The sequence below is a fragment of the Haplochromis burtoni genome, unplaced genomic scaffold (assembly GCF_018398535.1).
Source record: "Haplochromis burtoni strain Fernald_Lab_line unplaced genomic scaffold, NCSU_Asbu1 Contig_268, whole genome shotgun sequence".
NCBI lineage: Eukaryota > Metazoa > Chordata > Actinopteri > Cichliformes > Cichlidae > Haplochromis > Haplochromis burtoni.
Window position 1 is genome coordinate 560,177 of NW_024582629.1, and position 22,973 is coordinate 583,149.

At 42.5% G+C, this 22,973-nt stretch overlaps 3 protein-coding genes across 5 annotated transcripts; 2 read left to right on the forward strand and 1 right to left on the reverse strand.

The window, feature by feature from the left end:
* Positions 1-632: 632 nt before the first annotated feature.
* anks3 (ankyrin repeat and sterile alpha motif domain containing 3) lies at positions 633-9,761 on the forward strand. Of its 2 annotated transcripts, none has more exons than XM_005939497.3 (16): positions 633-722; positions 1,077-1,258; positions 1,339-1,537; positions 3,390-3,511; positions 3,608-3,689; positions 3,895-4,012; positions 4,138-4,299; positions 5,030-5,155; positions 5,701-5,816; positions 5,898-6,050; positions 6,137-6,261; positions 6,688-6,829; positions 6,912-7,170; positions 7,240-7,311; positions 7,400-7,491; positions 7,582-9,761. In XM_005939497.3, the coding sequence occupies exons 2-15, from the start codon at positions 1,092-1,094 to the stop codon at positions 7,480-7,482; spliced, it is 1,926 nt and encodes a 641-aa protein (XP_005939559.1). In that variant the 5' UTR covers positions 633-722; positions 1,077-1,091; the 3' UTR covers positions 7,483-7,491; positions 7,582-9,761. The 2 variants fall into 2 exon arrangements, with proteins under 2 accessions (XP_005939559.1, XP_005939560.1); XM_005939498.3 differs by having other exon boundaries at positions 4,138-4,287.
* A 100-nt stretch (positions 9,762-9,861) lies between these two features.
* Positions 9,862-18,561, reverse strand: wdr24 (WD repeat domain 24). The gene is made up of 10 exons (XM_005939499.2): positions 18,493-18,561; positions 16,308-16,792; positions 15,691-15,868; positions 14,874-15,546; positions 13,400-13,512; positions 13,187-13,311; positions 12,730-12,834; positions 12,274-12,611; positions 11,912-12,096; positions 9,862-10,486 (listed from the first exon to the last, which is right to left on the reverse strand). The coding sequence occupies exons 2-10, from the start codon at positions 16,786-16,788 to the stop codon at positions 10,318-10,320; spliced, it is 2,367 nt and encodes a 788-aa protein (XP_005939561.1). The 5' UTR covers positions 16,789-16,792; positions 18,493-18,561; the 3' UTR covers positions 9,862-10,317.
* zgc:112496 (uncharacterized protein LOC541336 homolog) lies at positions 18,547-22,314 on the forward strand. Of its 2 annotated transcripts, none has more exons than XM_005939496.3 (6): positions 18,547-18,631; positions 18,779-18,928; positions 19,179-19,272; positions 20,363-20,522; positions 20,705-20,857; positions 21,031-21,434. In XM_005939496.3, exons 2-6 carry the CDS (start codon positions 18,804-18,806, stop codon positions 21,210-21,212), a joined length of 714 nt encoding a protein of 237 aa, XP_005939558.1. In that variant the 5' UTR covers positions 18,547-18,631; positions 18,779-18,803; the 3' UTR covers positions 21,213-21,434. The 2 variants fall into 2 exon arrangements, with proteins under 2 accessions (XP_005939558.1, XP_042083503.1); XM_042227569.1 differs by having other exon boundaries at positions 18,593-18,670; positions 21,031-22,314.
* Positions 22,315-22,973: the final 659 nt, after the last annotated feature.

Genomic DNA, 22,973 nt, shown 5'->3' on the forward strand with positions numbered 1-22,973 from the left:
AAATGCACCTCATGATTCAGTAACTTGCAGAACCACTTTTAGGAGCAACAACTTGAGCATTAATTGTTTCTTGGGATTAATGTCCTCTCCTGGGGAAGATTATAGCATCATTGCGACAGCAAACTGAAAACCTTCCTTTTCATGTGACTGTATGTACCGCTTTTTATTAAAATGGAAACTAGTTGAGTTAGCTCTGATTTAATCATAGATATTTTGAAAGTTTAGTCACTAATCTCACTTTATGTTCAATCTTCACTTTATACAAATATTAAAATGTCATTGTTAATGACTGAGTTAAGGTTGATTCTTAAATTGTCCCTTTTTGTGACGTTTTTACAAAGCTACACTCACAAACACAGTTGAACTGTCTCTAAAATACAATACAATTAAAAAATTTTTTTTACGATGAATGAAAATGTACACACAAATAAAACAGACAATAACACTGGATGTGTTGTAAATGGTTCATAGACTTTTAAATTGAGCCTGTGTGTGTATAACAGAGAAGTTGACCTTGAGAGCAAACATGAATCAAGAGTTTGTGTAAAGAACATACATTCCTGTGTTTATTTCCCGTTTAAGGAAGCGTGATTCCTCATATTTTCCCTTTAAAGTGTCTCTCAGACAGGATAGGGTGGTGCAAGGCTCAGCGCGGACACATTAGAGTGTGACACACATTTAGAAAAGTTTCGGCTGCTGAGAGAACAAACTACCTGCTGACTGTAAGTTTGAACTCGTTATGTTTTTCTGCACTCTGAAATACTCTTTTGCTTCTGTTGTCTTCTGTGCATTTAATTCGTTTAGCTCACTGTGTTGGTTTTATTATTGAGACCAAAAGTTTAGACGCTCACCTCGCTAAGCTAAATTAGCCAGAGGAGTGAGCCCTGTGAAATTACCGTTAGCTTTAAAGTAGCCGCTATTCGTGAGCTTGTATAAGTCAGCATTGTTTATGTTTTCCATCATCTGAAGCTACAGCATTTAGGGCTGCTTGCAGGCTCGTAAGCCCCTGGTTTTAAAGTGTGAAACCAGGGCGTTGCGGTTTGTTTAGAGCAGTTTATGGTGTCTCTGTTTCCCAGGAGAAAAGAGTGAAGATGTCCGAGTTAAGCGATGACGCCAGTGAGTCAGAACAGCTGGGTGCCAGCCTCTCCCTGTGGCTGGGTGACTCCCTGCTGCGAGCTGAGGAGCTGGATGTCCCTCTGGACCTTCACACCGCCTGCTCCATCGGCCAGTACGACGTGGTGGCTGAGTGCATTAAAAAGTGAGGGCCTCTTAATACCAATATTTCCACACGGGCTAATATATTCCACAGCTTATTCACATAACTGTGTGTGCTTTCAGGCGTGAAGTGGACCTGGATGGCAAGAACATTGGAGGATGGACCCCACTTATGTATGCGTCCTACATTGGTCACGACAACATTGCAAATTTGCTGCTGGAGGCCCGTGTGAATGTAAATTCCACCACCGCCAAAGGACTCACACCCCTCATGTTGGCCGCAAGCTGTGGGAATGAAAGTATCGCATACTTTCTGCTTCAGGTACAGAATCACCCTGAGTGGGGGGTGGGGGGGTGGTAAGGAGACAAAACAATGGCACAGAGATTTGTGATGATGAAACATCAGAATGACAAAAAGAGTTTGAAAAGAGACAGAAAGCAAATAAGTTAAAATAAGCTCCAAGAATTAGATGAGAAGCAGATGGACTGTAACTTAAGGGTAGATCCATCCAAAAACGATGCAAAATAAACCCCAGCAGTTATAATGACAAGTTAAAACGGCAAATAATACACAAGGCACACTTGCATGCGGTCTTTTAGTCTGTGAGCATCACTTCTCTGAAGGGTATGTCAGGCCACAGGGGGTTATGTGTTCTCACAGCCTACCCACGTGTAACCTTTGTCTTAGAGGTTAAACTAACATACAGCAGCTTCTTTTTGCCACTGTGGATTTCCAGTGCATTTGGATCTTTATATTATATTATATTATATTATATTATATTATATTATATTATATTATATTATATTATATTATATTATATGGGGACTGACTGAGCATCTTAGTCTACCTTTCTTGGTTCTTGTTAAAGTGCCTGCATTTTGTAATATCAAAGGACCTCTGATTTTTAAAGCTTGGTGCCCCTAAAACAGGCTATTGTAATTTATATATAGGGCCAGATTTACTTGGTCTAAATCACGGTGGGTGGCACGGTGGTTAGCACTGTTGCCGCACAGCAAGAAGGTCCTGAGTTCAATTCCTCCATCAGGCCGGGGTCTTTCTGTGTGGAGTTTGCATGTTCTCCCCGTGTTTGCGTGGGTTCTCTCCGGGTACTCCGGCTTCCTCCCACCGTCCAAAGACATGCAGCTTGTGGGGATAGGTTAATTGATTAATCCAAATTGTCACTAGGTGTGAATGTGCGAGTGAATGTGAGTGTGAATGGTTGTCTGTCCCTGTGTGTTAGCCCTGCGACAGACTGGCGACCTGTCCAGGGTGTACCCCGCCTTTCGCCCTATGACAGCTGGGATAGGCTCCAGCACCCCCCGCGACCCTGAAAAGGATAAGCGGAAGCGAATGGATGGATAAATCAGTCTTTTAATTTACAAAGAGAGCACAGGGATAAGATTTTTGTGACTGATCCTGTTCCATATGTATTTCTGGAAGATCCTTTGTCACGGGCAAAATATAAAATCAGGTGTTCAAACTGATCTGATAACATTTGTGACATGCAATTTACTCCTAATTATGCTGATATTTATTTCAGGAGGTGGGGGGAAAGGCTTAAGACCTCTACAAATCAAGCACGTTGCAAAAAAATGACATGAAATTAAGAATTCAAATTCCGAATGTTGCCAAGTGAGGTGGTCTGATTGGTCAGATGTGTTAATTTGCAAATTTGCCCAGTGAAACTACAGTCTGTGTGAACGACTGCATTACGAAAAGATGAAAATATTTTTAAAGGACTAATTTTACACTTCCAGTGTGTAAAAGCTCTTTATTTTTACCCCTCAGCCATAAAAGGATGACAGGGCGTTGTCTTGGATGAGTTTGAATCTCAGTGACCTGAACCTCAAGGTCAAGGGTTAGAGGTCGAATTTTCTTGTGAATGCAATAACTCAAGGATGTCACTTGAAGCAGGAGGCTGAGGGGTAGCAAGGTCAATGTTTTTTCTGCATGATATTGAAAATAACTGCCTGTGTTTTGAAGACGTGTTTTAAAAATCGGCTCTAAAACGAACCACACCTATCATCAATACTGCTCGTGTGTAATTTTGCCCGGTTTAGTAAATCTGGCCTTGGGTTTAGATTCAGCACTCTTTTTGAGCTTTAAATTTTATTGTGAACATTCAGCATTTTTTTTTTCTTCTTCTTTTTTTTCCATTTTAAAACCCAAAAAGCAAGGGGCCGATTTGGAGTTGAAGGACTCTGGAGGCTGGACCGCTCTGTTCCACTGCACAAGCACAGGCCACCAACAGATGGTCAAGTTCCTGCTGGATAACAATGCTGACGCCAATGTCAAGTGAGTGTCTTTATTTGCTCTAAAAAGACCATCAAAAAAAAAAATAACGATCTATTCACACTTTTGAGATTTTCATGACTCTTCCCTCATACACAGGGAGCCAGGTTCTGGCTTCACGCCACTGATGGAGGCTGCTGCTTCTGGGCATGAAATCATTGTTCAGTACTTACTTGATCATGTGAGTAGGTTACTGTGCTGGAACATACTCGTGTGTGAGTGCAAGTGGTTATGAGCCAGACCATGTCATTCTCCTTTTTTTTTTTTTTTGCCACATCTACATCTCCTGTCCCTCTTCAACATCTAAAACGATGGAGCCACATCACTGGAAAATGTAACTGACATGACTCGCACACTCACAATTTGGTAATCCTTTGAATTTTCAGAAAGTTAAAGTGGATGAACGCAACGCCAAAGGTGAGACAGCGCGTGCTCTGGCTATGATGTACGGCTATACCAAAATTGTCAGCCTCATTGACTCACGTTCTCCAAGAATGAAACCAGGTACTTGTTTAAATCTAAAATTTCTGTCTTTACTACGTCTTTCATTGTCTTTTAATTTCTAATGTTTTTTGGGGATTTTTTTTTTGGGTGGGGGGGGGGTTGGTACGTGTGTTCTGATTTGTCAGGACACTTTGAAGATCTGAGCTCCTCCGAGGACTCGGACAGCGCACCACCGAGGATACGGTCCAGCCGAAACCGAGCTAAAGGCATCAGCATCCACGATGGGCCTCAGGCCATCGCCAAGTTCCGAGTAGGAGGCACCAGCAAACTGTGTGGTACAGTGTCATGTAAAACATCCGGTCTTCAACCCGTATCTGTGCTGAGCCACACTTTAAACACCACATTTGTTCTAGTTATGAAGTTAAATTGCATTTAAAAAAAAAAAAAAAAAAAGCTGTTTCTAAGGGTTCCCACAGGTCCTTAGAAAGTCTAAAATTAAAGTATAAGAAATAAAGGTCTTAAAGTGCCTTACATTTCAGGTAAATCTGCTCTAGGTGGTTATTTTTTTAAGATTGGTAGAAAAAAATTCGATTCATTTTTATTACGTTTTAAAAAATTACTGTGCTTTAATGTGATTTGTTTTGAGTTACAGTCTCTTTATTATCACAGGTTTTTACGCATACACATTTAAAATTGTAGCTACATGAATTCACCACTAGGGGTCACTTGCACTTACAGCAGATACAATGTAGATGTTTTACATTCAACTTTTCAAAATTGGTCTTTTAGGTCATTATATTTCATCTGACTCTTATTATGTTTATTACATTGGTAAACAAAAAAAACAGTGACAGCAGGTGTGACATCCTTCCAAAGTACTGAGGGCAAGCTTTAAGTGATCATGTGTTCCTGCATTACTGTACTCAGCAAAATGCTTGCTGAAACCAAAAAGGTTAAAAATTAAAATTATAAATGTGAGGGTGGAAAGCATTTTTTCCCTGTAAAGTAGAGCACATTATTCATGCTTCCGTTTATAATAATAGCTGTGTGTTGTTAATGTCACATTTGCCCTCACAGATCCTCCTGCCGCCCTGCCAGGGTACATGATGTTTCGTGGCATTGGGGAACAGAGCGAGGGTCTCTGCTACCGTGATGTGACTTCGCCTATCAATGAACTGGATGGCCAGAGCAACAGCAGCAGAGGTGTGTCTGTGTGGGTGATTTAAAAAACAAAAAAAACCAAAACCCTGACACTCTGATTTTTTACAAACCTGATGGGAGTTAGTTAAATCAACTCTGGATGCATGTGTGTGGGGGTCTGAGTCACCATGGCAACCGGTAAATACGGAGAAGAGCGTCTAGTTGACTGTGAAATATGAATGTGTGTCAAAGCAAAGTTTCTTTAAAAAAACAAAACCAAAAAAAAAAACAGAAGAAAAAGTAATTTCAGCAGCGTCCACACAGTCATTATGTATCCAACTTAATTTCAAATAATACAGGAGTTCTACCAGAAATGTGAACTTGTGTTTTAGGTCTTTTTTTTTTCTTTTTTTTTTCCCAGCTGTCACCTGAAAAAATACAGATCACAACAAAAACTGTGTGGTTTGATACATCTGTATGAATAAGGAATATAATTGGAGCGTCAGACAGCTGTTTCAGATGCAGCAGGAGGGGGGAGGTCTGAGAGAACTTCTGTGTTTGTACGAAACTTGAGTGCAAACTTTGTGTTTTTCTCAACATGACTGAAGATGACAGTCCATTCTTTGACCATGACATGCCCACCATGAGGAGCAGCAGCAGCAGCAGCGAAGGCCTGCCTCATGTGATCGGCCTCAACTGGGAAGGCTCTGTGGAGAGTAACGAGGTGAACAGAAGAGCCTGCAGTTTGGACGCAAACTGTGTTCGTCAGTGTCTCGTGATAAATAGTTGCATCTTTCTCCATCAGGACTCTGACCAGTGTAAAAAGAGCAGCATTCGCAGAGTAAATAAGGGTCATCACTCAAAAGGCAAGACTCGCCACGGGAACAGCAATGGAGCTCACTCCAGCAGGACATCAAACTGTGGCGCTGGTCTTCCGCCTTCCTACACTGGCCCAAAGGCATGTTTGTGTTTGTTCAGGTTTCAGTACGTTTATTCAGATTTCCTTGAGTTCCTGGCAAGGACTAAAATCTCATCTTCATGTAGGATCTGGCAGAGTTCTTGGAGCAAATCGGCTTCTCGAAGTATCTTCCGTTACTTGAAGAGCAAGACATAGACCTGCGGATCTTTCTCACCCTGACAGAAAATGATCTCAAAGAAATAGGGATTACGTAAGATGCCGCTTCTTCCTCTTTGTGCTGTTCCCTCTAGGGGTTGCCATAGCGGACCATCTGCCTCTGTCTCACCCTATCCCTAACATCATCTTCTGCCTTCTGTTTATTTTTTCCTCCTGCCTGGCAGCTTCGTCATTTGCATCCTTTGTCAGTATATCCACTCAGGCTCCTCTGCTCATGTCCAAACCATATCAGCCTTTGTGTCCAAAACTCTCACTCTGACCTTTTCCTTTGATGTACTCTCTAATCCTGACCCTCACTCCCAATCATAATCTTAGCATCTTCAGCTCGGCCTCTTGTCTTATTGTCACCGTCTCCAAACATACATCATAACACGTCTCAGTACCATCTTGTAAACCTTCCCTCATTTCAGATGATCCATGTTTGTGGTCTCATGTTTTGAAACTCTGTTCTGTCCTCCAGTCTGTTTGGACCCAAACGCAAAATGACTTCAGCCATTGCGAGGTGGCACAGCAACGCTCGACCACCCAGCGATGCTCTGGAACAGGCTTACGCCGACCAGCTCGAGGCTGAGATGCAAGAGATGGCCATTCAGCTACACAAGGTAAACATGAAACACTGCAAGTGGGAGATTTGTGACTTGGGTTGTTCTCACCTTGCTGAAAACTTTTTTCTCACCTTCGCAGCGCTGTGAGGAGGTTGAGAGCCTGCAGAGCCAGGTGTCTCAGGAGAAGGAGCTGCGCACAGTAATGGAGGGATGTCTAATGGAGGACAAAATGGCATGGAAGAAGGTCCATGCTGAGTTGGTGGAGAACCACCGGCTGGCTCAAAACATGAGTGCCATGCTGGGGAAGGAAAGAGCATGCCGCGGTGAACTGATCTCCTGTTTGACCACAGATGGGATCAGCAGCTCTGCCACTGCTGGGGAAGGAACAGGTGTTAAGGGTGAGTTGAGGTGGACTGTGCTAATTTTTGGGTTTACAAACGGTGACTTTTTAAATTTATTTTTTGTAGCTGGGGAGGGAGCGACGCGTTCCAGTATTCAAGAGCTGATGAAGAAGGTGGATTTGTATGAAGAAGAACTGGGTAAGAAGGTTTAATACTCAGTGATTTTAAGTGGTTTAGTTCAGTGACTCAAGTATAATGGCGTTGCCCGCGTGTTACATCATTACAGCTGGAAGTCTGCAAACGCTGCTTCAGAATCTGAGGCGACTGAGTGCCCCAGAAAAAGTCTCAGATAGCTGGGAACGACCCTAAGCTTTTCAGGTGACACAAGCTCGCTTGCACAGAAGATTTGAGGAGCTTTTTAGCATCTGAAATAGCTGAACATAATTTGCTATTGTCATATTTTTAAAGGACCTTTTTGGAGCACTTGACGGAGGGTGATTCGCCACCCTGAACAATGTCACTGAAATGGGTGAAGGCCAAATACGAGGCCAGCCACGCCAGGGCCAGAGCGGCTCGGGGGAGCGAAGCCTCTCTGCGGATCATCTGGGATTGGCTGATGGGCCAGAGCTCGCCAGATGTGGACGAGGCTAACAAGGGCGGCGCAGCTGCTGCAGGAAAACGACAAGCAGGCACAAGGGTACCTGACTCTGACTTGCCTGTGCTGGTGTTTGTGGACTGCTCTAGATGGGCTGTGAAAATGCGGTGATGGAGGAGACAGAGGTGATGGAGGAAATCATGGACAAGGGGTTGTAATACTGTGATATTTCTACGCAACTGTACTCAAAAGTATGAAATGTGGTTGAAGTGATGTTTATACCACCAGATGGAGAGTTAGATTATAAAAGCAGGTTAGTAGTCAAACTTAAAATGAGCTCTGCAGTTTATTTGAATGAAATCTTGTCATTTGTTATGTTTTTGAAAATAATGTCCTGCCGAATGCCTTTTAAAGAACAGAGAAGATATTAAAGTGGGTCTATTATGCACATTTCAAACTGCATATTTTGGTTATGCAGGAGTTGGAATAATTTTTGTATATACTGGACCGCTTTAGCCTATACTTTTGAGGACACCATCCAAGGTTTAAACATGAGGCGTGAGGCTGCTGTACTCACACGCAGGTCTTTGTATCAACAGAAAGACCCGAGACTGAAAGATGTGAGCACCCCCTGTGGTAATAGTATGATAGCACACACAAGGAAAAGCATTATAGGTCCTTCAGTGTTACAGCGACGCATTATTACTCTGCATATGTAGACACTGAGCTACGGAGACTGATAAATCCCCAAAACTAAAAAGAATTTCTGTATTTGAATATCAGTTCAAACCTGCCTACCTGTACAGATATTTTAGGATGTAATCATAAACCAAACTTGAAGGACTTTGTCCACAGCAGTTTTAATTATGTGATAAATTATTTGGCAAAAAAAAAAAAAGTAAATTTGGAGTAAAGGTGCCCAAATTTAATTTTTATTTCATTCTAACACTCTTATTGGGATTTGCGGTGCTCGTTGGGAGTTTGTGTTCTGGGATGTATGCAAAGGTCCTCAGAGTCTTCCTCTTAAACCCTGAATCACTCTCGTCACTTCTGTATTTGATGTATGACTCACACACTCCAGGCTTTCTTACACTATAAAGTGCCTTGAGATGATTTATAAGTATAAGATTTTGTGCTAAAATGACATTTATGTGGTGGTTAAAACGAGTCTATTTGTGTGGTCAATATTTAATCTGTCAACACTACCGGGCGCTTCTGCACAGGCTGCGCCTCGGGGTCAGGGAATACCCGTCTGATTGTCAAATGTCTCATCTGAAAATCCACTACTGTGCCTGAGGCCTTGGCGCTAGTTCAGGAATAGTGACACTTACTGCTTAGCTGCAATTCTGGCACATTGTGGATGTTGGCCGATTTTTAGCCTGCAGGTTTTTCAATAAGCACAGCCTTCACACATCACTGCTCTCCTCTCACAGCAGGACAGCTCCTGTTACTTCAGATGGAAAAATGTGACATAAGCAAACTTTAAACACCTGGCTAAAGTCCCAGTCTTAATTTTTTTTTTTTTTTTTGGCAGAACTGCCAGTCGAGTATCTACATCACTATTAAAATGTGCATCTTAGCTGAGGTAAAACTATAAGGGTAGAAAAAGATGACGTTCAGGTATGTCTATGTCTGATCTGAAATTATGTAGTATTCCCTGTTTAAACACTAATGTGTGAGGCTCCCTACATCACTAATTTGTTTATTAAATGTACAGTAGACAAGATCAGTGAGCGGAGGACTATCATCTATAACACCTGAAGTCACAGGGGTGTCCAAAATGATGTACAGTTACTTAGGACTGGGCTGATAAAAATCTCTGAGATGTACATGAGCAAACAGCTGCCTTCGGGCTAAACTTTTAAAACTGACCCAAGAAAAAGCAGTTTTGTTGAGGTTCATCAGTGCAGAAGCAGTCTTTCTGCTGGCTCCAACTCTGATCCGTTTTCAATCTCACCAAATGTGAGGCACAAACTACATCATGCACTCCAGCGCACTGTGTGTTTAGCTGCTGGACTAGCGACTAGACATGCAGGCAGCCAGTTGGGATTTCTGGCCCCATGGGAGTAATGTGTGGTCAGGTTACTTCGAATGTGAGCTTATTCAGGCCGACTCGTGGAGATTGGATGTTCTATATAATGAGCACTTCAGAATCAAAGTGTCAATTTAGTATTTATTGCTTTAACATACTGCTAGAACAGAGAGGTTTCCTCTCCAGTATAAATTAATGCACCAATATCTACAGTACTTCAAAATAAACATTATGTACAAAGAGGAAGAAGAGCAAACAATTCTTCCTGTGCAGTATTTGGGGTTAAAAACTGTAAAAAGCAGCATCCATGTATATAAACTTCTGCTCATACAAACAGAATCAAACGTCATTTGCGAACACGTGATTGTATTTGTTCTTGTGTAGCCGTCCAGGAGACACATGTAAACCTCTGATTCTTTCTGGTCTAAGCTCACTTCAAAGCCGTCCTCCTTTTTCCTGGTGAGCAAACACTCCAGGTCCACGTAGAAGGATAAAGGCATCTTGTCTGGCTGTTTGTGTGTGTGTTTTCCCGCACTCCCACAGAGGACCAGCTGTGTTAACAGTAGTTGTGAGCAGCTCAGGTGTACTCGCACAGGTGACCGCAGCCGGCAGGGCAGTGAGCGCTGCTTTTGAGCCAGTTCATCATGTGCTCCAGATGTCCACCGTGGCTGCAGCCCTGACACCACACGAACAGTCCCTTCACCACATGGTGACACACGGCGCATACACTGGCACACTGGTGGCACCTGAAGGAGAGACACACGGCAGCTGTCAGAGCTCATTCCTGTCAGTCCGTGAGAAACCAACACTCACGCAGCACATACAAGCTGCAACTCTGGAACCCACCCAGTATAGTCACTGGTCCATACTGCCCTATCACTTATAGGTGTTTGGGTTTTTTAGTGGTCTTTATTAAATCAGAATGATGATGATAATAACAGACTTAGGCCAAGCAGGTATTCTTCCTAACCAAAGGAGAAAAAAGAAGCAGTTTTGTTGCTTTAAGACAAGTTTGTAAAACCTTTATTTATACAGATAATATCACTGAAACTCAATGTCTCATTTAAAAGAAAGCCCTGTTCCAGACAAGCATAAGAAAATTACAATTAAAAATAATGAAAATGGTGTTCTTGTTTTTAATATAAATAATAACTTCCAAATTCAGAGGAGCTTGTAGACAAAGGCTTGATATTTACTCCCATTTCCACCTTAACCATTTGATCCCCCAAATATCATACAGGCTGCCTGGACTTATTTTGTAATCTGTAAAATTACAAAATAATTCATCTTTCATGAACCATTCAAATTTTCTCACAATTTGCTCTGCACACAGGGCAAAATCTAGGTGGATTTTTCTGTCTGTGTTCAGACAGTGATACATGGTGAATGTTTTATGTTACCACGATGCACCGAATACCCTGTAAATATCTTCTTTCTAAAACCATTTTCATTTTAATAAACAGTAAGGGAATTATGGTCACTTTAAGACTTCTCCAGGTTGGACACCCCCCCAACACTTAACTGGAAGCGTCCAGGAAGCATCCTTATTAGGTGCTCGAACTTTAAAGTCACTCCTTTCAGTGTGGAGGAGTATCAGCTCAACATCCCCTTCTGACCCCACCTTTAAGGATCAAGCTCAGCCACCCTTTGGAGAAAACTGATTTACATCGCTTCTGTCCCCAATGTCATTCTTTCAGTCACCACGCTGAGCTTGTAGCCACAGGTTAAAGTAGCAACAGAGATCTAAAGCTTCACTTTTTCACTCCGTTCTCTCTTCACCACAACTGATGCAGCAGATGCGGCACTACACTTGGAAGTCGCTGCACCACTCTCCCCTCACTCATGAACAAGACACTGAGGTATTTAAACCGAGGCCTTAGACTTTGAAGTGCTAATTCTTATTCACACCGTTTCACATTTTTCTGCAAAGAGAGCTGGAGGTCATCGTCTGATAAAACCAGAAGAACCACATCATCTGCAAAAAGCAGAGATGGAGGCACCAAAGTGGACAGCAACTAAAAATTCTATTGATGAACTGAATCGGTAACCAGCCAGAGTCCAGTGCTCACTGGGAACAGGTCCAATTAATCCTGACCATACGAACCCAAAACACCATCCCAGAACTATTTCAGCACATACACCTTAATGAAACGGTGCCACAGTGTTCATACCTGTCACAAATCCAGCCCTTGTTGCTCATTGGTCGCTTGCAGTTGCTGCAGTTGATGTGAAGTGTAGTTGATGTCTGGTTGAGGCAAGTGATGGCGCTGCACGTGCTCAGTTTGATGACCTCATTGGACACGTTCCACAACTCGAATCGCTGCAGCAGGTCTATGTAGGACATGTACCAGTGCTCCTGAAACGGAAAAATAAAAGTAACTGCTCAGACTGAAATCCGTGCTGACACTGTATCGCTAACCTTGGATGTTTTTTAAGCTACAAATACAATTTAAAGTCATATAAAAGGCCTAAATTTCACTTGTTTCTAACATTTAACAAAACAGAGTTGTTGTTTTTTGTTTCACTAACTGACCTGGGTGAGGTCATCGATCTCTTTGCGAATCCGATCCCCCAGAACAATAAGCACCGACACGGCCATCTGCACATCGCCCTGCTCAGCGTAGTAACTCAGCATCTCCCGCACAATGGGGCAGAAGAAGCTGGCGGGCAGATGTGGACTGAAGAGCGGCTGGGAGATGGAGATGAGAGAGAAAGATTCGATGGGTGTCAAACAGGTGACTTCGGCCTCGTTGCCGCTGACGTGCGGGGAGTCGGCCTTGTCCTGCTGAAGGTGCTCCGGAGCGGATGGGTTATCCACGATCTCGTGGCGCAGCTGGAAGGCCTCCTGGGGCAGCGTGTACTCCTGCTCCTCTGTTGAAACGATAGAGGCGCAGATAAGAGACAAAAGGACGCCGAGCAGGAAGACGGTTATAAATAGCAGGCGCTGACATCGGCAACCCCTTACTGAGCAGGCGACGCTGTGACTGACCTGTTTGGTTGTCGTGCTCCATGGAATAGAGGTCATCGTCATCCAACTCGGCATCGCCGAACATATACTCAGGATGGCCCTCGCTGCCTTCCGTCTCCTCGTTTTCTGGAAGAAAATGGAATTGAATGTGATGAGTGTTGGTGTTTATAAGAACTACTAAGAAACCACTTGCCTACATCCTTTGGGTTTGGACCGTACTTCAGACGTGACAAGAATGCTTTGACAGATCATATAATGATGGTCAAAGTCAAACAATACAGAATAATCCTCACTAATAACCTTATTTTTTAATATTCTGTAAATACTGCACCATCATCGCTACAGTGATTTCTTTTGTGTGCCATCGCCACAGACGGCTGTTTAGTGACAAGTCCGGTTGACACAGACACATGCGAACATAACTTTGGTGCCAATTAAACCCACACAGATCGGCCTCTCAAGCGTTCTTAAAGCTCACCTTCATTATTGCTGATGTATGAGTTCCCAGGCTCCAGGTGGATGTTGTCCTGCCTGCTCTCACCTTTACTGCGCTCCAGTCTGCTCTCCGCACCCATCCCTGAACCCAGGTCCTTCAAACTGAAACTAAAAAAAACAAAAAAGCAACAGACACAAACTTTACCTTTCAGTCTATAATCGTATGCGTGAATGGAGCACAAAAAACTCTGTTTACCTGTTCATTAAAGGCAAGGTGCCGAGTTTACCGAGGTTGTGGTTGGGACCGGGTGTAGCGAGGTTTGCAGGGTCAGAGAACATTATTCTCAGCATTGTCCATGTAGTGGAAACCTTTGGTTTAAATACAAAAAAAAGTGATTATTCACGGCAAATATACTACAAATGAGAGTTACTGCAGTAGTATTTCCTAAAGGGGAACACAGCCACAATTTCAGCGTTATGTTACAGATCCAACAGGTTCATTTGTGTTACTTACAGTGTGCTAATATGGCCTAACTTTAAATAATGCAGACAATATGTTCATAAAAGAATGAATGAAACACGACTCAATTACTCTAAGCCAGGGATGGCAAACTCATTTACAAGGCCAGTGAAACTCGCCTTTCCATCAGCATGAAGTTTAACTACACAGTTAACCTCTAAGATAGCTGAATATAAGAAAAGAGGAGAAATTTGTACAATATTTTTACATGACAAAAATATTCTGCTGTGGTAAATGAAGGAAATGTTAGGATGATTTATAATTGGAAGATATAAATGTGTAAAATTACAGAAAAAATAAAAAAAATTAGTTTCTTTTAACAGAGAAAATATCCAGTTTCTTTGTTTTACTTTTTTTTTTTTTTTTTTTTTTTACTGCAGAAATTTTGCAGTAGATCATAAAAAAAAATCATCTATAACTTAATTACTTTGGTATAGCTGAGCTGAAAAGCGTATTAAAAGACAATTAAAACTCCAAAATTTATGCCTTCCTCCTTATTTTCCAAAGCTGTCCAGTGTACCGGATTGGAATCTTTGGCGGGTTGATTCTGGCCTCTGAGCCTTATGTTTGACACTCCTGCTCTAACCCCCTTTCTTAAATTATAATCTACTCTGTATTTAATGATGCAGTGAGTGACTGGAACAGACTGATCTGAGCTCAAAGGATTAATCTTTAAAAGTCTCAGTGATTAACAACCTTTGGTTCCAGTTTTTTAGATGTAAAAATACAAACGTTTTCTGAATATTCTATGATATTATGAATATTTTTAACAGGAGACTGCTAATCCAATTGTTCAAAATTTAGCATAATCCGCTCTCTTCCAGAGTCATAGTGGGACTGGAGTGAGAGGTGGGGTTACCAGTCCATTGCAGGGTTAACACATGCACACCTATGGCCAACTGGGAACCTTGATGTAACCTCACCTGCATGTTTTCAGTCTGAAAGGGGAGAATATGCAAACTCCACACAGCCAGCTACTCTATCGCCCAATTTACCATGATCTAAAATATTATTTAAAAGGACCAAACTCTTTTTCACAATGTCGTCCAATACAAGCCGAAGAAAAAAAAATCTGTTTTTTTAACACTGATGTTGTTACTGAACAGAAAATATTCAATAGCTTAATATATAAATCTCTGGCATTACACGTCTCATATCACTAACAAACAGCAGTACATAACAGATTTGTTCCTGTGCTGATCGGTCTGACCTGAGGTCTTTTAAGCTCCTGGGCCACCTTGGCGTTGTGATCACATAACTCAGCAAACGGCTTCCCGCTCAGGAGGTAGAGTTGTGCCGTCTTGACAAACCAGTCCATGCGGTGACTGTCCAAGTCCGTCTCAAAGACGCTGAGAGCACTGGACACATGTGCAAACTGTTCTGTCGGGTCGGGTTTCTTGAAGAAAAACATGGGGTAGCGGCGGTCGCCTCCGGGGTACGGCTTTCTGTTGGCATCACTGGTGATTAGACTCTCCTTGGCTGCAAAAGCCAAGTCACCCAGCAGTCCAAAGCACAGGCCCTCTGGGTTAGCCTTGTCCACAGGACGTGTGGCATCCTTGAACATATGCTGGTAGAGCGTACTGTCTTTAGAGCCAGAGAGCAGAAAATGAGGGTCATGCTGGTGTCGCCACACAATTCCAGTAGTCACATCCTTGTGTTCCTCAAAGGTAGCAAAGGGAATAAAAGGTCTGCGGATGTCCCACACATAGATGTTATGGTCCACCATCATGGAACAGGTGGCCAAATGAAACTTTCTCTCAGGTCGCCATTTAACTCGTGCCACTGAAGCAATCGTCTGGACGCAGTAGATCTCCTTGGCTCTGTTAGTGGTCATGTCCCAAACCTTCACCATCTTGTCCCTGCCCCCCGTTGCCAGCCAACCCCTAAAATGAAATGAGGTGAACGGCAACAACTGTGTTAATTCAGGCTTCAAAAAAATGGGTCTACTGCTCTACAAGGTTACAAGAAACATGTTAGCAAGGAAAAGCTGAAAATTTTTATTTTGTGTCTCATATTTCTTTTCTTACCTGTCATCAGGATGCCAGTCACAGCAAAACACCGGACCGGTGTGAGCAGTGAACATTCTCTCATAGCGGTCCGGTCGTCTAATGTCCCACAGCTGCACGTTGCCATTTTCAAAGGATGCGGCGAATGTGAAATAATCCTTCATGCTGAACTGGACATCCCTTACACTCTCTGACTGACCTAGAAGAAACAGGGGAAGTTAAGGGATGACAGCATTACTTCTGACAAGTGAGAAAGACTTCATTACATTAGGTGAACCATAAAAGTGTTATTAGTTCAGTGTCATTAGTCTAAAACTGGAGTTAACTCCTTCTTCATTAAATCACTCTTTTCCTGTAAAGAAAAAAAAAAGTATTTCTTTAATTACATGATTTTATTTTCACCGTTTAGTGAGAAATTCTACATTTTGTATCTCTCTACCACAACTACAGCAATCCAACCCTTTACAGCTCTGAACCACAGACATCAAAGGTGTCAGTATAAAGGGAGTTCTGTAGTGTACGCATTGTAAAGTTCTCACTTCACATATTCTCAACATATTAAGAAGAAACAGCGCTACTGTTTCATGCAAAGACTTACGTTACATTACACATGAAAGAGTTGTTGCAAACTAAATTACCTGAGAAAGTGCTCACAGACTCCTTCTTGCGCAAGTCGAAGCACTTCATGAAGCCGTCCTGTGAACCACTTAGCAGCATGTAAACCTCTGTTGGGTGGAAGCACACTTTGTTGACGGTGCGCTTGTGCTCAGTAAATAGCTGGTCCTGCTTGTTGCGAGAGGGTTTTCCCAGATTCCACGTCACCACCGCTCCGTTGGTGGCCGCCGTAGCCAGCAGGTTCTCCTCCATCTGATGCCACATGACATCGGCGCAGCTGAAGTTCAGCGACGGTTTGCGGCCGACGCGGAGATTCAGTTTTTCCACGAACTGCTCCTCCTCGAGTGCGTAGATCTTAAAAATGTTCCGTCCTGCTACAACCACCTGCGTGGCATCACGGCACACGCTGATCGCGTTAGCCGGTGCGTCCAAGTGGCAGAACATGGTTCTGCCACTGATCGCATTGCTGCCAAGAGCTGTGGTGACCCTTGACATTTTTTCCATGTTTCTGTTGCAAAAAATAATAACAATAATAGTAAAGACAATATACTTTGTCCCTGCTATCAGGTCAAACCCAGTTAATGTGACATGAGGCATTAGGTATAGAGCTACAAATACAAACTTACAATAAGGCTGTTAGACTCCACCAGCAGGTGGCACTCAAGCAAAATAATAAGTTAGAGTCATACAGCACTTTCTAGACTGGGTGGCAGCATGTCACAAATCAATAATAACCTGTGTCATATGTATGTCATCTGTTAGTTAAACATGTGTAACAGCTTATTAATGCAAATATCTAATCAGCCAATGGCAGCAACTCAGTGAACTGAGGCATGTTGTTTTCTTGGAGATGACCAGCTGCAGTTCAAACGGAGCATGAGAATAGGACAGAAAGTGGATTTAAATGACTTTAAATGTGGCATTGTTGGTGGTGCCAGACAGGCTGGTCTGAGCATTTCTGAAACTGCTGACCTGCTGGGATTTTCTAGGGTTTAAAGAGAATGGTCTGAAAAAGAAAAACTACCAAGTGAGCGACTCTCTGGGTGAAAATTACTTGTTGATGTCAGAGGATAATAATCAGAGTGGTCTGAGCTCATAGGAAGGAAACAGTATGTGAAATAACAGCCCAACACAACTAGACCATGCGGAAGAGCATCTCTGAATGTACAACACATCGAACCTTGAAGCAGCAGAAGACCACTAACCGTGAGTACCACTGCTGTCATAAAAGAACAGGAAACTGAGGATACAATTCAAATTCAACCAGGTTCACAAAATCAGTCTCAATTTCTGCTTTTACATTCAGATGATAGGGTCAGAATTTGGCATGGATACACCCTGCCTTGTATCAAAGCTTTAGCCTGGTGATGGAGGTCTAATCGGCGTGGGGGATTTTTTTGCCACACTTTGTCTCCACAGTCACCAAATCTCAGTGTACTAGAGCACCTGTTCAATCCGCAGTGACTCTGTGATGCTATCATGTCAATATGGACCAACATCTCTGAGAAATGTTTTCAGCACCTTCTGACTCTATGACACTTTTAATTAAAGCACCTCTGAAGTAGAAACGGGTTCCAACCTGATAATAGCAAGGTGCACCTAATAAAGTGGCCGGTGAATGTTTATAGAATGCAATGACATTCTGAAATGTTGCAGTGTAGTTACACTACCCGACACGTTATTGCTTTAAGTGCATGCAGTTTCTAAATACTCTTATGTATCCTGCTTTTAGTAAAAGCTCACCCTGTGGGTTTGTTTGATCTACTCATCCTCTTACGACTTGTAGCCGCTTGGTGCTCACGTGATTTACTTCACCAAGTAACATAAACACACACTAGCTGGCAATGTGGCTAGTGTTTATGCATACTAACACTTTAACCGTTCACCTTCTTAATGCCACGTGTTGTTGGTGTTTATAGTTACTTCTAAACTTGTCTTTACACATCTATTTCTGACTAGTAATTGGCTTGTAGTTTACGCGTCTCCTGCTAAGTTGGCCACAAGCTGCAGAACTCTCTGTACTAACCATAAACATGACTGGAATGACATGCTAGTGCTAGCTGGCTAGCACCAGTCGCCGAGCAGGTTTGTAAAGACAAAGCACAAACGCTACAAGTATTTAAACAGTCTGGCAGATAATTTAAAAAGCTATCAGATTAAGAAAATTCACGCGCATAAAGTAAAACACAACAACTTCTAAGAACAAACCTTGTGCTGTGAAGCTCGCCTTCTTGCAGCACCGGAAGTAGTATTTTGTTATCATCTCGCGGGATTTCCGTCTGAAATAACAGAAGCGACCATCACGCGGCAAAAACTTACTACTGAGCAGACGTTAGAAACGATCTGGGTGGGTTTGTTTTTGTGTCACGTGTACTTCAAAATAAAGGCGATATTTTCTGAATCACCGCAATACATTAGGGCGAAAGCAACACTTGTTAAGCTCAATGTTATTTATTTATTTGGCTGTGTGAAATAAATGCTTCTGTGTTTGCAGGTGATGGTGTGAGCTTTCTGCTGTCATGAGCGCTCTGTTTGCGTGTGAGGAGCCAGGCGCATGGAGGAAAGTGTATGAGAAATACTGGGATGTAGTGGAAGCCAAGGCCAAAGTCAAGAAACCTGGGAAGCTGCTGGACCTTGAGCGGTGGTAATCCCCTATTCCACCTTTTTATCCATGTCAGCTGCGATTTAAAGGTCTCCAGAAAGCTGCGAGCGGACCTGAAGTTGGGGTTGTATAGTGGATACCTTCTGACCTGGTTTTACCACCATTTCCTCTTGATGACTGTTAATTTAAAATTGAATGTGCTTTTTTAATTGAAATGAACTTGGATGAGTTGGCTTTGCTTTGACTGTAGGATGAAAGGTACACAGATCCTAATCAGTGTCTGTGTGATCAGGTACCAACAGGAGCTGCCCTCACTGATTTCAAGTCGGCCTGACAAACACGTCTCTCTATCAGAGCTAAAGAAACTGATGGAGTGGAAGCTCACTGTGAGTTATTATTTCTGGACTCTAAATCAAAAATGAAAACTTGACATTCAGGTGTGATTAGAGGTTTACGTCCCTTTATTGTGGGCTTGAATGTCATGGTGATTTGGGGCTTTTAATGATTTCTTTGGACTGTTCTTTTTTCCAGGGTGGAATGATTGCCCATAGTACATCATCGTTTATTGACTTTAAAAAAAAAAAAAGAACATTTTGTACAAGTTTGAAATTATTTTGGATTTTCACTTGCCCACACAGGGTCAGGGTTATACACACACCCCCACTAATATTTGGTTAAATGTCAACCTCAACCAGATCCTTCTGGCATAATTCTGGCTGAATATGTAATCACTCTTCGTGGCAGAATTGGTAGAGTTCATTTAAATTAGTTGGCTTCCTGGCACAGTCCCTACTTTTTAATTCAGTTTTATTTATAGAGCGCCAAATCACAACATTCGCCTTAATGCACTTTATATTGTAAAGTAAAGACTCTACAATAATACAAAGAAAACAGAGAGTTGGGGCTCTCTCTGTTGCATCTCCCACTGTTGCATTTTGGCAACAGTGGGAAAGAAAAAACTCCCTTTTAACAGGAAGAAATATCCAGCATAAGATAACCTCACCTTTACATACCTCTTGTGCTCTTGTCATTGTCATCAAATAGGTCAATCTTTGCCTTGACTGACCGTAAAACTTTTCTTTAAAAGGCATTTGGCTGGTCCATGTGGGTGGCTACAAATTTCAGTTGAGTTTGAAAGTGCTGACTTTGAGGCAGATCTTGTTTTTTAAAATCATTAAAGATGTATGCTGTACAATCATTACATCCTGGGAAAACAACAGTTCAAAGTAATCATTAAAAATCCAAAATCACCATGACATTTATGCCCATAGTGAGTGTGTGTAAAAGTCTGAGTACTTCTGTATGTTTCCTCAGCACTTGCTTCCTTTACAAGTGCATCTGTTTCACACATTTCAACCACATGCACCAGTAATTACTCCTTCAAACACGTAGTATAGCTTTGAAATAGCATGAAGAGTGTTAAAGCACTCCCTTCATCAGATGTGTCCTTGAGTGGCCCTGTGGGCTTGTCTGCAGAGAGGGAAGTTCAGGCCGAGGCTGCAGCAGCTGGTGGCTTCCAACAGCGAGGACGAGGTGGAGAAATGTTCCAGAAAGGCCTTCACCCTTCTGCCTGACGTGCAGGCCGCCATCGCAGAGCTCAGCTGCCTGAAAGGAGTCGGTCCAGCCACTGCTTCAGGTCGGCACACCATCTTTTCTGGGATATGAAGACAAACGTATGAAAATTTCTCTGTGATCCTCTCCAAGTTTACAGAACAGTGCTTGGATTGAGTAGGCTGTAACTCTCTGTACTCTGTGTAGAAAAGTATATGCACTTGATGGTTCAGCGTAGCTTGAGGCTGACTGTCCACCTTGTTCCAGCTGTGTTAGCAGCGGGAGCTCCAGAACAGGCTGCGTTCATGTCTGATGAAGCCATGGAGAGCGTACCGGGACTGAAGCCCATCCATTACACCGCCAAGCACTACACAGTGTACCTGGAAAAGATGACTGAGAGGACCGAAAAACTAAACAGAGGTAATGACACCAAGCTGGTTACGTCGTCATCTGCAGTATAGACACTACTCATTAAAATATCACATTGGCCTGTGTTTAATGTGCCATTTTAATGCCTTTATTATATATTTGAATGGTCGTGTTATGTAAAAGTGCTTTACCAAAAAGCTTTTGTATTGCCTCTCGCCCCTCAGTGGATCCGCTGCAGGACTGGACGCCCCACAGGCTGGAGCTGTGTTTGTGGGCGATGAGCATAGCCACACAGCTGCAGCTCCAACTTCTAAAGGACATCGATGTGAGGGGGAACGCAGCGGGGAAGAAGTGCTCCGACAGTGAAGCTGACCAGAGACCAACAAAGAAACTCAAATCTGCATAAAACCGAACATTTTACATGAATGCCGATTTAAAATTTGTAGTTTTTTCCTTTTTCCAAAATGATAATAAAACCTTTTTGTGGTAAAGTGTTGCGGATCGACTAATCCATCACGTGTCTCGGTTAAATAACGTCAAAAGCAGTAGGATGTTGCCACAGTATTGTTCTTTATTTATATTGTTTCTAAATTAAAGCAAAGTACAATGAACAGTACAAAATAAAACAAAATATATTCATATATATACACAATAGAAAATGGTTCCGTTCAGAATATTTAAAAAGTACAATAGATTGTGAAATCATTAATGAGGACTTTGATATAAATTATCCATAGGTAAATTTAGCTGTCCTTCAATTTCCTCTTGACAGAGAGGAAAAAAAATAGCTTCTTCTTGCCTGTTCTTTTTGTAAACGCTGTGTTGGTACAACCTCTTGTCTGGGTCTGAGAGGCTGAACCTCGTAAGCTTGGCACCATTTTATAGATACGAGTAAGCAGCTCATGAGAAACTACCAGAGCAGCACAGGTACGACTTTTGTCATCCTAAACTGTGGGAGGGGTTCAACTCTTGCTTTATGAAATGACATGTTTGCATGATATCGTGTGGCTCAGCATTTGCGATCATACTAAAGCTAGAAAATGAGGTTTCAGCAGTGTTCCCTCCTCTCCACCTTTTGTTCCATCTGTACTCTAAGACAGACTTCACTAATGACTGTGTGGTTTGCAAGTGTATCTTAAATTTTAGCAGCTAGGTGGGCCCTGACTATCATTTTCTTTTGTATCAATATTGAGATTAATGTGAGAAATCCAAACTAAATATCTTCTGGGGCCCTTTAAGAACCTTTACTAAGTCTCCTAAGGGTTTAAATGTAAATGTCCACTCACTCTTGTTTGTAGATCAGCTACAGTGCTATATCTAAGCAGAACTAAACACACAGAAAAGGCGACCTGGCCGGCCTGTTGTGGCACACAGCAGTTCAGAAGAGCTACTGGACACACGGATATTTGCACTGTGGTTTCCGTCTCTTATGGATTCTCTGCATCGTCGTTTAGATGGCTGTCGGCGAAGCAGCCTTTCTGCCTGGTGCTTTGCTTTGAGCTCATATATGTAACAAGGCATTGGGCGTACAGCACGATGGATTGGCATAAGAAGGTTAAAGGAAAAAAGCTTCAGAAGAATGATTATGTCAAATGAGACTATGGCACACAGCAACGTGTCAGTTAAGTACATTATAAGAAGTGCAAAAACAAGAAACAAAACACGCGTGACAAAAACCAAGAAGTCAGAAACAGCCAGTGTCGAGTATGAAGCTATAAAGTTGCATTTTGAATGAGGCGAGTAGAAACTTTTAGCCTGATCTCATAACGCAGTCATCGTGACCATTTTGAGACAATTCGGGGGAGGACGTGGATCATCTGTAGTGATGGATTATTGGCTGCTCGCGCCATCCCTCACAGAGACTTCCTGTCGACTGTCAAAAACAACTACGTCACCTAACGACAGCAATTAAATTAACATCATGCCGCCTTGTCAGATCCACTTATTAAAGGAAGACATCCTGTTTAGGGTCTGGCTTTGGGCTCTCGTCGTCGTAGCAACCATGTATCAGCCCTACTCTGCACAGGGAGGGGGGTCAGGATGGGGGAAGCTTCAGGTGTCTCTCACAAACTGTCACATGCTGTCAGAGCTAGAGTGTCCTCTCCTTTAAGATGAGCTGGAGGATGTAAAGCAGGGGCATCTAAGGAGGCGAATCCAGGTGTGTTGT